The following is a 13,379-nucleotide window of genomic DNA, read 5'->3' as shown; positions in this document are numbered from 1 at the left end:
CAGGAACTCAGGCATGATTATTGGTGCCTGATTGGTTGAAAGTTGGGCTCTTTACAATAGCTCTAGTTTCACACAGGATGTCATAAAAAAAGGTCTAATGCAATTCTGCAGGTAGAACATCCAGTTTTGAATTGACAAGAAGTCTGCAATAACTCAGTTGAACACTTTGTAAGAAAAGCATTCTCGGAACACATGCTGATACTTGAGCCAGGTGTTCTATAACATCATAAGTCCTGGTTCCAGCCAGAAACTAGAGCACAAATCAGAGTCTATCAAAATTGAAGAGCTGAAAATTGGAATAAGATAGGGACATGTATTTATTATTATTATTATTATTATTATTATTATTATTTTATTATTTTACAATATTTAAATGTCCAGGTGTCGGGGCAGATGTGAAGCCTGTCAGTGTCACTAAATTCTTAAATAAATAAATCTTAAATGCTTTAATGATTTTTTAATAAACATTTTTGAAACCCTACTTGCTCAAACTTGCAGCAGCCTTGTTTCGGAATGTAGAGAATGAGAGGGCCACTGAAAACTTTAGACAATCAATGTCAGTGGAGCAGTACAGCCAGCATTCAAACACATGGTCTCTAATTCCACAAGACACACCCGAGTCAAACTCCAAATTCTAAGGAGTGGTTCTCACAGGCTTATGCAATCACCGTTCCTATTCTGCACCTTTCTTCTGTCTCTGTTAAATTACAGCCTGCAATAATTAGCAGGGTCTCTTTGTAATAGACTCTGGAATGTTGCTGTAGCTGACTGGTGGACAATTTCAAGCAAAATAAATAAAAGCTGATTCTTTTTTGCTCCATGTTTGCTTGGGAATGATGCTATTGTACCACACCCAACACGGACGTTCACTTCAAAAGGAGGATGTTGGCTATGTGGTAAATATTATCCCTTCACCTCATAAGACTTTTATTTAAAATTTTGATAGATATTTAATATAGTTTTTCCATTTATCATAAACAAATCCCATGTGGATTGGTTGAAATTCTTTCCTAGCCTGATATTTGATATTTGTCTGAGGCAGAGTAAGAATTAATTATGTCTTGTGGTGTGGGGGAGCTACTGATGTAGCACGAGTAAGCATGAGTTTGCTTGAAACAGTCCTCAGTGTTGAATCAACACAATGTGTTCAAGTTGATTCGGCTGGACAAAAAAGCACACAGCTACACTACTTAAATTTAACCCGGGGGATTTTGGTGTCGGTTCATCTTATCTACCCAAATGAATTCGGCAGTCCCTGACACCGATAACAAAGGATCTGCATATCTGCAAGTAGTGTGTGTGTATGTGTGTGGTATGCAGCCAAAAGCAGCCCTTCCCTTCAAAATAACAACCTGATAAAAAGAGTTTTTGTCTACAATCCAAAAGATACACTTATGTTTCTCTCTCTTTACACACACACACACACACACACACACACACACAGGGGATTGTGGGTAAGGGCAGTGCTGGAAGTTATGACTCATTTTGTTGGGAAATAGAGGAGGGTGGAACCAGGCTCCAGTATAATCTCTATGTAAACTTCTGGTCAACAATCTTTATGCATGCACACTTCTAATAAGAAATATAATATGTTTCCTGCTCTTCTACCGATATTGCATGTATTTCTAAAATTTGTTGAATTTCAAGTATTATTTGTAGTATTTCTAATTGTTTTTATGTACAATCTGATTTGACTGCCTTTGGATCTTGAAAGGCAGCACCCAGATCTTCAAAAGCACTCTAAAAATGTCCTCTGGCAACCAGGCCTAGCTGTATTAACCAGTTAGGAAGCTTCTTTGCAAGTAGATTAAGGAGTATGAAATATGTCCAGGCTTACAGCTGATTTTATTATCCATGTAACTTATAATAGAAGGGCTGGCTGTTTATGTCTGCAGGAACCACAATTTTTATTATAAAATACATTCCTAGTTGGCGAAACCAAAAACAATACATAGTTGAATGCTGATGTAAGTTTCATTTGTTTGCATTTGATTCCCCAAAATTCAAGTGTTTGCAGACTTTGATCAGGTCGAGCTGATCGAGCTGGTTGACCATCTGCTAGAAGGGAAACAGTTTCTATATTGCTAATATAATTAGCCTTGTTTAAGACACAAACACAATTAGGAGTTCGCAAACAGGTGATGTTTAATTTAGCAAAGTGATATAAAGGAAGGAACATGGTCTACCAGTTTAACTCGCTCAACCTCTGTTTTGGTTGTAAGGTGAATTTTCATCAGGGGTTTCTAAAGTTTTATGTGGAGCATCATTCCGGAACCACACTGTGATGTTACATTATATTGCAACTGCACAGTGCAGGTGTAGACTAGGTTTTTGAAGTTACAAGCTATGAGAGGTTTGAATGTAGAATTTGGGGCTGGCAGAATGTAGTCTGGTGTTTAGCTGTGTTGTCAGTTATAATCATAACCATCAAGCTCCATTAGTTACTAGAGTTACATTAGTCCACTAGAGCTTTAAGCTACTATTAACTTTTCAGTTGTATTGTCATGCATTGAGTATTATGGTATTTCTATTAGAACTATTATTATGTACTTGTAGATTTAAGATTAGGTAGCCTTTAAAATAGATGTTTAGGCTGTAGCCTGTAGACTATAGATTATAGCCTGTAGACTATAGATACAGAAATTCAACGTCGGCATGCGATGCCATATATGAAAAGAGAAAAAGACCAAAATCGATTCACACAGGTCTTTAGTTCCAATTAAACATTTAATTTTGTTTTAGTTTAAAGCTGCATAAACTTTGGCAGTACCTCTCTCTGTGAGTAGAATTCCAGTTTGATTAACTTAAACAAGTAGCATTACTGTTATGCATATAAGATGATTGAATTAGTTTTTTCTTTTTACATTTATACCAAAAATTTAACTAAATTCACCATAATATAGAATCAGTTCAATTGAAAGATGCACATAAAAAAACTGTGACTGAAACCAGGGTGGGGAAAATGAAATCTTTCAAAAGATGTGAAAGTCAAACAATTTGAAATACAAATGAAAATGTTGATTGCTTTATTGTTGGTGGCCAGGTACCAAATGCGCCACAGCCTGCAGTTGAAGGCTCAACGACGTCCTCGCTCGTGAACCCCGCACTCGACTCCCCAACATTCGATTCACTCGAGCACGTAGTTCAAAAGAGTCGAATCAGTGAAGTAACTCGCACATCCCGCATACAGATGCTGAAACGGTTAAACCTGCTTGCGCTTGTGTTTGTGCACGCCCACACTGCAGGCCGGGTGGAGCCGCCTTATAAATAACTAGAGTGAGGAATGTGTAGACTTTTTTCCTGTTCCAGGCTAAAATCTCTGCTTTAGAAATTCATCTCTGTCCCTGAAAAAAGGTAAGTTGTTGTTAATATGAAGTAAAAAAAAAAATCCTATGCGTTTTTTCTTTAGAAAGAGTATTTACTTTTTTTTTCTGTGGAAACAAAAACATTCTCCGGTTTTCTATAATATATATATATATATATATATATATATATATATATATATATATATAGTATACATATTAATTATATATTAATATATATTAACTATATTAACTTCTGGACTCAGGGTTGAAGATGAATGCACTTCAGTGCTCCACCCAACTTAAACATGTATGAATTCATCTGAAGTCCATCCCTTTTACACGAGGCGTTTCCTATTATATATATACACCAACTTTAACATTGGTTTTGTTAAATAAAAAAATAAACAAAAAAAAACATTTTCCTGCCACATTAGACATACTTCTCAGGGATTGTGTACAGATCTAAGTTTAATGTCTATTAAAATGTGTGAAATGTGCATATAAATATTAAACAATAAAATGCAGTATGTAGCATCTATCCTGCACATCATTGGTTATTTATATAAAAAAAAAATCTGTTTAAATACTTTGCATCAGCTAGATTTTCAGTTCATGGAAAAAAAGGGTGTTCTAGATATGTGTACTTTTCCATCACTGTGCGTAATAGATGGTGTTGCCAGATTGGGTGTTTGTAATCTGGAACTCCTAACAGTTTGGACCGAACTATCGCAAATTGTTTGGCCTTGAGACACAGCAAATCAGACTTAGTTCCAGTGAAGTCACTGTTCTATTGTCAGTGTAGCACTTTGGGATTAATAAATATATATATATATATATATATATATATATATATATATATATATATATATATATATATATATATATATTAGTTGCTTCTGAGGAGCAAAATCACAGGAAATCACAGGAAGAAAGTGCCTGAGATAAAAATCCCTTTGATGAAGTCATTGCATGTTGCAAGACTTAATTTTACAAGTGCCAACAAGCAGCTTTTATTTTGCAGTAGATATTCAGAGCCCAGAATTAGTTTGAATAGTAGGGGGGAGATTAGGCAGTGGTCCTGGCAGCAATGATGTCACTATGGAAGACAAAAAAAGAAATGGGGGGGGATTTTAAGGAAGTTACATGGGAAGAAAGTGAAGCTTAATTTATGGTCTTTATGAAAACAGTCCAGTTAGTCAGACAGGGGTGTGTGCTGAGAGAATAGATGGATGTTGTAAAAGCACTATTCATTGTGTCTCTGCAGTGAGTCACCATGCCGTCTGATCTGGAGAGAGCTATGGAAACGCTGATCACTGTGTTCCACCGTTATGCGGGTAAAGATGGCAATACAGTCACACTGAGCCGCCGAGAGCTCAGGCAGCTCATGGAATCGGAGCTCAGCAGCTTCCTTAAGGTACCACAGACAACACTCTCTCTCCTTAGCATATTTTGTTCTCTTATTACAACTCTTACTCACTGTCTTTTACACATATGTAAATGATTGCCACTTCTCCTTTTCTGCATTAAATCTTTTTTCGCTCTCTGCAGTCTCAGAAAGACCCTGCTGCTGTTGACAAGATTATGAAAGATCTGGACACCAATGGCGATGGAGAGGTGAACTTTGAAGAGTTTGTGGCCCTTGTGGTCGGTCTGTCCATTGCCTGTGAACAGTGTTACCAGATGCACCTTAATAAAACAAAAAAGTAAAGGCAGGGGACCAAGAGTGCAAATATATGTTTTTGTTTTGGTATTTTCTTTTTTTTTACTGAATAGTATTGTAAAAATGAGTTAATAAATGCAACTGAGACCCACGAATCAGTTTTTTTTCTTGTGTCTCTGTTTAATAATACTTGCACGTATACAAAACATTCAAATTCAGTGCTCTGCCAATGATTCTAACCAGATCATAACGATTTTTAAGAAGGCATGTCAGAAAAGTTATCATATTACCTGAGAATGTCTCATACATTTATAATGAATTTATTTGGCAGATGCTGCTTTCCAGATAAGCAAGACAAAACCAAACTAAATTAACTTATGTTTATGTATAAAACGTCTGTCAGATGCATATCCAGCTTGTTTCTCATGACTCATTGAAACAGGATGTTACTTTTGTTTTACTTGGACAAAGGCTGGCTGCATCTTCCAATGTGCTCTAAGTTCTCCAGCTCACAATTATTCCTCATTAATGTTGATGCCTTAATTTCTTTGTTTTGTAAATGTTTCTTTTTGCTTAGTTCTGTTGTATTGGATTACTGCAATGCTAAATGTGTTTAGACACATGTACTAATAGGAATCAGTTTTCTCAAGACCAATAAACTATGAATCCTTTAACTACTGTATACAAGTATAAGCAAAATAATTTTAAAAGAAAATGATAATAGATTTCCAAAACAACTAAATGTTTGTAGATGAATCAGTGGCACACGAGAGTTTATGATGAACCAAAACTCTTGGAACTAGATTTTTTGTGCCACCATTCCAACACTGATTTAGCAACAATTATGACATAAGTGTGAGAATAAGGAAGTGCCACTTTGGCAGCTTTGTTTGAAATAACTTCAGCAATTTTTAATGTACTGCAGCTGATGTCTTTTGAACATTTAGACACTGAGGTAACTAACATGAATAATATTTCGAAGTTTGCTGCTTTTATATTGAATTTACTTCAAAACTACCACTGCGGTTTCTTTCTTTTTTTTTTTTTTTTGCTATACCTTCCCACCCCTTTCTCCGGTTCCATGAGCAGGAGGGTGTGTCTGTTATCTATACAAAGAAACTGGTTGCTGAGGAACTAGTGGTTATAAAGGGTCACACTGTATTTAAAACTTAAGACTTGTACGCTCATGTCCAGTGTTGTGCTAGTTACTAAAAAATAGTAACTAGTTACAGTTACTCATTACTTCATTCAAAAAGTAACTTAGTTACTTTGTTGATTACTTACACCAAAAAGTAATGCGTTACTGTTAAAAGTAACTATTTAGTTACTTTTTCAAAAAACATTCTTTAATGTTCCCATTAATGCCCTTTTATGCGTTATGTTCTATACAAACACAAAACTGACTTAAACACAAAGTCATTTTTAAACACTATTTTATTAAAGTCAGACCAGCAAAAACTGAATATATCACAAGGATTACACAAAACAAGGATTTTGATTATATTCACAATCAAAAACTAAAGTGGCTTCTGCATCATAAAAGCTGTTGTGTTGAGCTCTTAAAAATGTTCCTTTCTCAGCTGAAGTATGAATACTATCAACAATGTAAAACAGAACACCGGGTTAGCTTTTAGCTTCTAGCATTTAGCATGGAGTTCCTGGAGGTGCTTCAACAGATTGGAGTTGCTGTTTATCAAAGTAGACACGACCTTCAAACCAGAAAGACACAGTTTACATTTGACTTAAAAGTTTTTGTCTTTATACTCAACTAAAGTGAAATAATGAGCATATTTCCACTTTGAGGTACTCGTCTTGCTCGCGCCTTGACTCGCCATTACTGCTGCACAGACCTGAATAAACGGAGACACGCCCACAGTGCATCTTCTTCGTGTATACAGAGGGTAATCCACCAATCCTACAATGCGTCTTCTACGTGTATACAGTGGTTTATCCTCCAATCCTACAATGCCTTGCTGCTGTAAACAGATTAGACTGTAGTCTACACTTCAGACCAAGTTCATTCATTTAAAAAAGGGTTAGAGTAAGGGTAACGCACTAAACGGTAACGGTAACGAAGTTACTTTATTTTTAAAAGTAACGCGTTACAGTATTAGTTACTGTCAAAAGTAACGCGTTACTGGTTTAACACTGCTCATGTCCTTATTTTCTAAATACTCGCACAATGTGTTTCTTACATGATTAATGATTAAATAATAATTGAAATGGTTATTTATTGCACATTTCTATTTGTGAGGTTAATTAGAAGTTTATTTGTAATTAGTTTATTAAAAGACTTTGAATGCTTTGTTTTTTAATTCAATTAAGCAAGGTTGATAACTACTTAACTACTTAAGTGTGGTAGCAAAGTATAACTAATTATACTTTGCTACCACACTTAAGTATTATTTTAGTGTATTTGTACTTAAAGTGAGTATTGTTGAACATGTGTTTTTTTTTCTTCATTTTGATTTGGGTCTTTAACATTCTAGATAGAAAATTTGAAGGTTCCTTCATTAAGGCCACTGACTACATGATATTTAATAACTGCATTCAGTCAATAAATGTAAAGATCTCTTGCATTTTATTTACATTTCTGGTTAGCATCTAGCGAAAATCCACAATGTTTTAAAAAATCTAGCAAGAGTCATAGCAGTGTCACTGCTGATCAGCTTGTCATGCTCAGGTTTAAGCACCTTTGGCTCCACAGCAACAAAATCGTTCAATGTGCCGGAGTAAACAAAGGCTTATATTAAATTATGTGTCTCCTTTGACTTCTCTAATAGACATTAAATATTTTAACTGGATATTTTTGTAAGTTTTTTTATGTTGGTATAACATCAAGTATACCCCGGACAGATCAATAAGATAAGATTAATTCTACCTATACTGATTATGTAAGCACTATCACATAAGCAGTATTGAGGTTATACTGAAAATAGTAATAATTATTGCTTATAATAGTTCTGGATAAATACTAAATGTTAAATATATCTGTCAGGAATCCCCCTGTCACGCCCCCTTCGGCGGCTGACAAACCTCAGGTTTCCCCAAGGCACCTCGCTCCTTCTCCCGTGTGTACCCCGCCCGCACGGATCTGCTCGCAATTGGGCTTCATGGGGAACAGCTGGGGCTCGTTTCACTCACTCACTCCAAGCACCAATATAAACCGCTCACTCACCCACACTCCCCGTCCGTTATTGTATGTTCATGTGTGTCTATGTATGTTCATGCATGTTTGTGTAGGCTCATGTGCAAGCTTATCGGTGTATGCGCATTCCCGCTACGTACCGGTATTCTCGGACTCCTCTCTCTCTCTCTACGGCTGCGCTTTCCCTTCCGGAGCGCACTTCGGATTACCCTGATCCTCCCGGTACGGCTGTATTAGTGTCACTGTGTGGAGTAAGGGCCTGTGTTCCAGCCCCGCGCCACGCTTTCCCTAGCGCACCTGTGGATTTACTTGTTCTGAGCGGATTTACTTTCGGTTTGTGTGGTTTTTCTGTTGGCTTTGCCTTTTTTGCATGAATAAACTTTGTTTGCTGTCACTACAGCTTCCGCCTCCGTTTCCCGCATAACAATATCATGTAAGCATAACATTCATTTCATTTATTTTTTTTCACTTTCAGACTGAGACAGTTACAAACCCAAGACCATGCGCCATTCCCTTTCAGGAACTCGGGCTGCGTCGGAACACTTTCCATGCTCTGAATAATGAATCTAATCAGTCAAAATTGAAGGCAGACTGGGATGACGTCATGATCAGAAAGAATAAAATGGCCATGGAGAGAAGCTGGCTTCAGCTTCTGTTTGTTCATGAAGCGCTCTGTGTAAATGTAATGTTTATCTGTCTGTCAAAAAATATATATCTAATGAAGGCACTGAAGAAAACCAAGCACACTTTCGGCTGTGTGCTTCTTCCTGCCTGTTTAATTATGGGAAGGGATACATACAGCCTGTGAGAGAGATCAGGAGAGCCGATTGCCTTTGAGCACCCGCCGGGAGCGGAATAGGCATGCAAGAGCAGTCCCCCGTCACGAGAGTGCACAGCTCCACCTCTCTTCCTCTGAAAACGAAGGCGAAGAAGCTCCTGGATGTTGCGACACGTACCGTTCAGAAGCTGTATATAGCTTTGCCAGCCGGTGAGCATAACCTTCCTCGGGCAAGCTTGATGAGCGGCATCACAGCCTCCATTTTTCCCTGACCTGCACACAGAGGTGTCCAGGTCCTGGGGGTGGCATTTCTCGCCCTGGTGCTTAGGGATCCTGGCTATGGTGTCATGCCACGGGTTGAAGAGACGCTGGCTAGCTATCTCTCCTCAGGTGTGGCATCCTCCATTTAACCCCCAACATTACCCACTAAGCCCCTGCGCACTACCTCGGTGCTGGTGGGTAAGGCTTACGCCTCAGCAGGTCAGGCCGCTGGATGTCTGTACACCATGTCGGTACTACAGGCAAACCAAGCCGACCTGCTGCGGGAGTTGGATATGGGAGACCTGGATCTACAGTTTACAAAAGAGACCGCTAAGGCCATTGGCCGGTCTATGGCTGCCCTGGGTCAAAACCTTGTGAGGTTACAGATCTTAAGACTGTCATCTCCAGGAAGAGGGCTTCGGCGAAAAGGTCCTGACCCGACCTGTGAAGAGATGACCAGAGGGCGTGTAGAACCGCTTCTTTAGGTAGAGCGAGGCTATGCGATTCAGTTTGGGTCTTGCCTGCCTTGGTTCAATTGGCTCTCTCCCACTCTGGTGAGAAGGGAGCAGGCTCTGGTCCTGGAATGAGAAGTAGACACTTTCCTGAGTAAGGTGGCCATCGAGGTGGTCCCTCTGTCAGGCAGAGAGTCCAGGTTCTAACGCTTCATAGTTCCCTAAAAGGGCAGTGGGTTGCGCCCTATCCTAGGTCTACGTCAGCTATACCACTCTTTAATGAGGCTCCGGTTCAAGATTCTGACCCTCAAGCAGGTTGTGTCTCAGATCAGATCCGTATCAGATTCAAAACACTGATGCTTGCCAACAAGGCCAAAAATGGACCAGCACCATCTTACCTCAGTGACCTCATCACATCTCGCACTGCAGCACGCTGTCTGAGATCCTCCAGCACTGCTCGACTGGTACCACCTTCTCTCAGAATGAGAGGTAAGTATACTTCAAGGCTCTTCTCTGTTCTGGCACCGAGGTGGTGGAATGAACTTCCACAGATGTCCGTACAACAGAGTCCCTGATTATCTTCAAGCGACGACTGAAGACCTACCTCTTCCTTAAATACCTAAATTAGCACTTTCCAAGTTTGTAGAATTCGAGTTATATTTATATTAAGTTTGTAATCTTGCGTACCAGTGTAGATTTATTCATTACTAGAGATTTTAAGCACTTTTGTACATCGCTCTGGATAAGGACGTCTGATAAATGCCGCAAATGTAAATGTAAATGAGTCCTCATCTATGGTGGCAGATCAATTGAGTTGGAAATGCTGGCTGTGCTTCTGGCTTTGAAGCACTTCTTTCCAGATCTCAGGGGCCATCATGTACAGGCTGGTGTGCCAGACCGCCTGTGGGCCCAGGGAAAGCTCCTCTCCCTCAGGGGTACAAGCCCGGGGAGTGGTGCCTCCACCCTCAGGTGATGGAGCAGATTTGGGAGAAATTTGGCAAACCCCAAGTAGACCTGTTAGTGTCCTTAGAGACATCGCACTGTCCCCTATGGCTCTCCCTATATCCACCAGCCCCGCTGGGACTGGATGCCATGGCACAACCGTGGCCTTCCTCCCTGTCGCGCTGCTCCTGGGAGTTCTGGTGGCCCTCTGGTGGCCCTCCTCGAACAGCCTCCATGGGAGATTCCTTTGAAGAGGGATCTCCTCTCTCAATCAGGCAGTGCAATAGTTCACCTCCGCCCCAAGTTGTGGAAGCTGTGGCTGTGGCTCCTGAAGGGGCACAAGTCAGAGGTTCCGGTTTCTCCACCGAGGTGGTAGAGACAATTCTCCAATTCTCCCTCCAAGACCTCTGCGACACTGCGGGCTGGTCCACTCGGCTCACCTTTGCCAGGTTTTATAACCTTGACCTCTGTGCCACTCCTGGCACCTCTGTCCTTCAACCTAGCTGTGCTCATTCACTCTAGTCAGAGACTGGTCGGTGTGGTGTTATTGGACTCTCGTTCCCAAATCGTTTCGATGCAGCGTCTCATTCCCTCAGGGAACTAGGGTTACATATGTAACTTAGAGAGGTTTTCTTACAGTTTCACAATGAGTATTTAACAACCTTACTTTAAAGGAGCTATCTGCAGATCACAAGCTACAAGTTTACTCTCAGATTAATTAACTAAAATCTAGATATATAAATGAGGCACCTTTTTTCACTTAGCATGTTTGGATGTCTTGATGCTGCAAGAATCTTAGTCTGTTAAACTATACAATAGTAATCTTTTCATTTGATCCTCTGTAATGGTGTCATGCTTTTATTTTATTTTACATTATTCTTGTGTGCAATATTAAATTTCAGTTAGGTAAGTTTAAGATAAGTTAATCATTAAGCATTTCCAATTTTCCAGTTTCATTCTGTCCTTGTTATTATCTGATTAACTAAGTAATTGAATATATGTGTTCACTCTTTTAATTGTTATGCAAATTCTCTGTGTAAAGTTGCTTCCAAGTCATCTGGAAAGAGTTACTGGAGGTATTACAATGGGCTAAACAGCACAATGGGAATTATAAAGATTTTGAATACAGTTCTGGCAGAACATGACATTGTTAGATTACTCAGCCTACATTAAATACGGCAGATTGCTTCTGGTCATTTCCATACCTTGGCACTACGAGTGGATAGAGGCAAATTTCTCCATGTACCCTGTATTAGTGTACCAGAGAGAAAAACTACACACATAGTACAGTAAGAAACAATCCAATTCATTGTATAATAAAGTTCATTGCTTATTTCAATGACCTCTAATTAGAGGCAAACAGCTGGTTATTTCTAAATGTTTCTTATTTTTTCAAATTTTTCTTTTTTTCTTTTTTTCTTTTTTAATTTAGTCATAAATGGCATTGTGGGCCAAATCAAAGGTCACAATAATTTGGGCATTTCTGGACTATACAGTCTAAAACGTAGCCTCCCACCTGCTGAGCTCAAAAAGCATTACCTTGAATCATACTAAATAAGTGCAGTAAAACTGCAACTTTAATCTTCTGGAACATATTTGTCATCACGTCCATTTTATTTGTTTCTTAGCCATACGAAATTTAAGAGCATATAGAAACAATAGCAACCACAACCTTGAACATCCTCTGCAATCCCAGATCTATGTATACAGTAGACACAGCAGAGCAAGTGGAACAAATTGTATTACACAAATAATAAATCTCAACATTGGTGTTAGTTCCCTTGACAACATTTTGTTGCTGTTATTAGTTCCCATGCAGATAGGATCCTAACCACAGTGTGCTTATAGTTACCAACTGCCTCAAAACACATGAAACTATGATTGCCATCTATTATAGCAATTATAATGGGAAAAAAAAAAAAAAAATATATATATATATATATATATATATATATATATATATATATATATATATATATATATATTTTTTTTTTTTTTTTAATTAATTCAGTTTAATTTTATTTTTATAAGTTTTCCCTAAATGACCACCAGATGCCAGCAAAAGTATTTCATTTAGAGCTTCTAAACCTAGTTTACTTTTGCTGCTCATGTTTTTTTTTTATATTTTGCATATGCAGTCCTTGCACAACTACAGATTTTACACTGCAGTACAAGCAAGACTTAACTAAATCATGGAACAAGTGGACTTTGTGTGCTTCTGCTTCATTGGGTGATGCAGATGTAATTGCTGAACCTTAAGATATGCAAAAAAATAACACTGTGTAAAAATAATTGTTATTGGACCATTTTTGCAGTCACAGTAAATAAAACACCACATTCACCCATTGTAGTAAAATGAGTTGTATGCAGACATACACTGTAAAACATAACGTTATCAGCCAAACTCAGAGTTGAATTTTCAGCTATTAGTGTAGAACACAGGATACTTTTTATATGTAATAAATAAAGGTATGTGTGGCAATGACAACAACATTTAGCACTTCTCTGTCTACAATGAAATGTAAAAGAACCTGTATTTAATAGTTCAAATTTGTTAAAACAAACTAAAGTCACTGCTCAAAAGTGAATCCTTCATCTTAGGTGTATAACAAGCAGGCATAAAATTATGATATTATAACTTTATGACCAGTTAGTGAATAACATTGTTTATCTCATCATCATGACATACAGTATGTTAGTGGGAGGGATATATTAGGCAGCAAGTAAACATTAAATTCTTAAAGTTGATGATTTATACCCAGGAAAAATGGACAAGTGTAAAGATTTAAGCAATAATGTTATCATTAAGATTGATAATGGCCAAAATGTGATG

At 38.3% G+C, this 13,379-nt stretch overlaps 1 protein-coding gene across 1 annotated transcript; it reads left to right on the top strand.

Moving 5' to 3' along the window:
- Positions 1-3,197: 3,197 nt before the first annotated feature.
- Positions 3,198-5,120, top strand: s100a10b (S100 calcium binding protein A10b). Its single transcript, XM_046846939.1, has 3 exons — positions 3,198-3,354; positions 4,570-4,719; positions 4,854-5,120. Exons 2-3 carry the CDS (start codon positions 4,579-4,581, stop codon positions 5,010-5,012), a joined length of 300 nt encoding a protein of 99 aa, XP_046702895.1. The 5' UTR covers positions 3,198-3,354; positions 4,570-4,578; the 3' UTR covers positions 5,013-5,120.
- Positions 5,121-13,379: the final 8,259 nt, after the last annotated feature.

This window comes from Silurus meridionalis, chromosome 4 (genome assembly GCF_014805685.1).
Source record: "Silurus meridionalis isolate SWU-2019-XX chromosome 4, ASM1480568v1, whole genome shotgun sequence".
Taxonomy (NCBI): domain Eukaryota; kingdom Metazoa; phylum Chordata; class Actinopteri; order Siluriformes; family Siluridae; genus Silurus; species Silurus meridionalis.
The sequence above is the reverse complement of the archived record's forward strand: the minus strand, read 5'-3'. Positions and strand labels throughout refer to the sequence as shown.

What these genes read in the sequence shown, in the direction of transcription:
- s100a10b (XM_046846939.1), top strand. Translation starts at nt 4,579, where the DNA reads ATGCCGTCTGATCTGGAGAGAGCTATGGAAACGCTGATCACTGTGTTC. An exon ending in AGCTCAGCAGCTTCCTTAAG is followed by an intron (nt 4,720 to 4,853) that starts GTACCACAGACA and finishes CGCTCTCTGCAG; the next exon opens with TCTCAGAAAGACCCTGCTGC.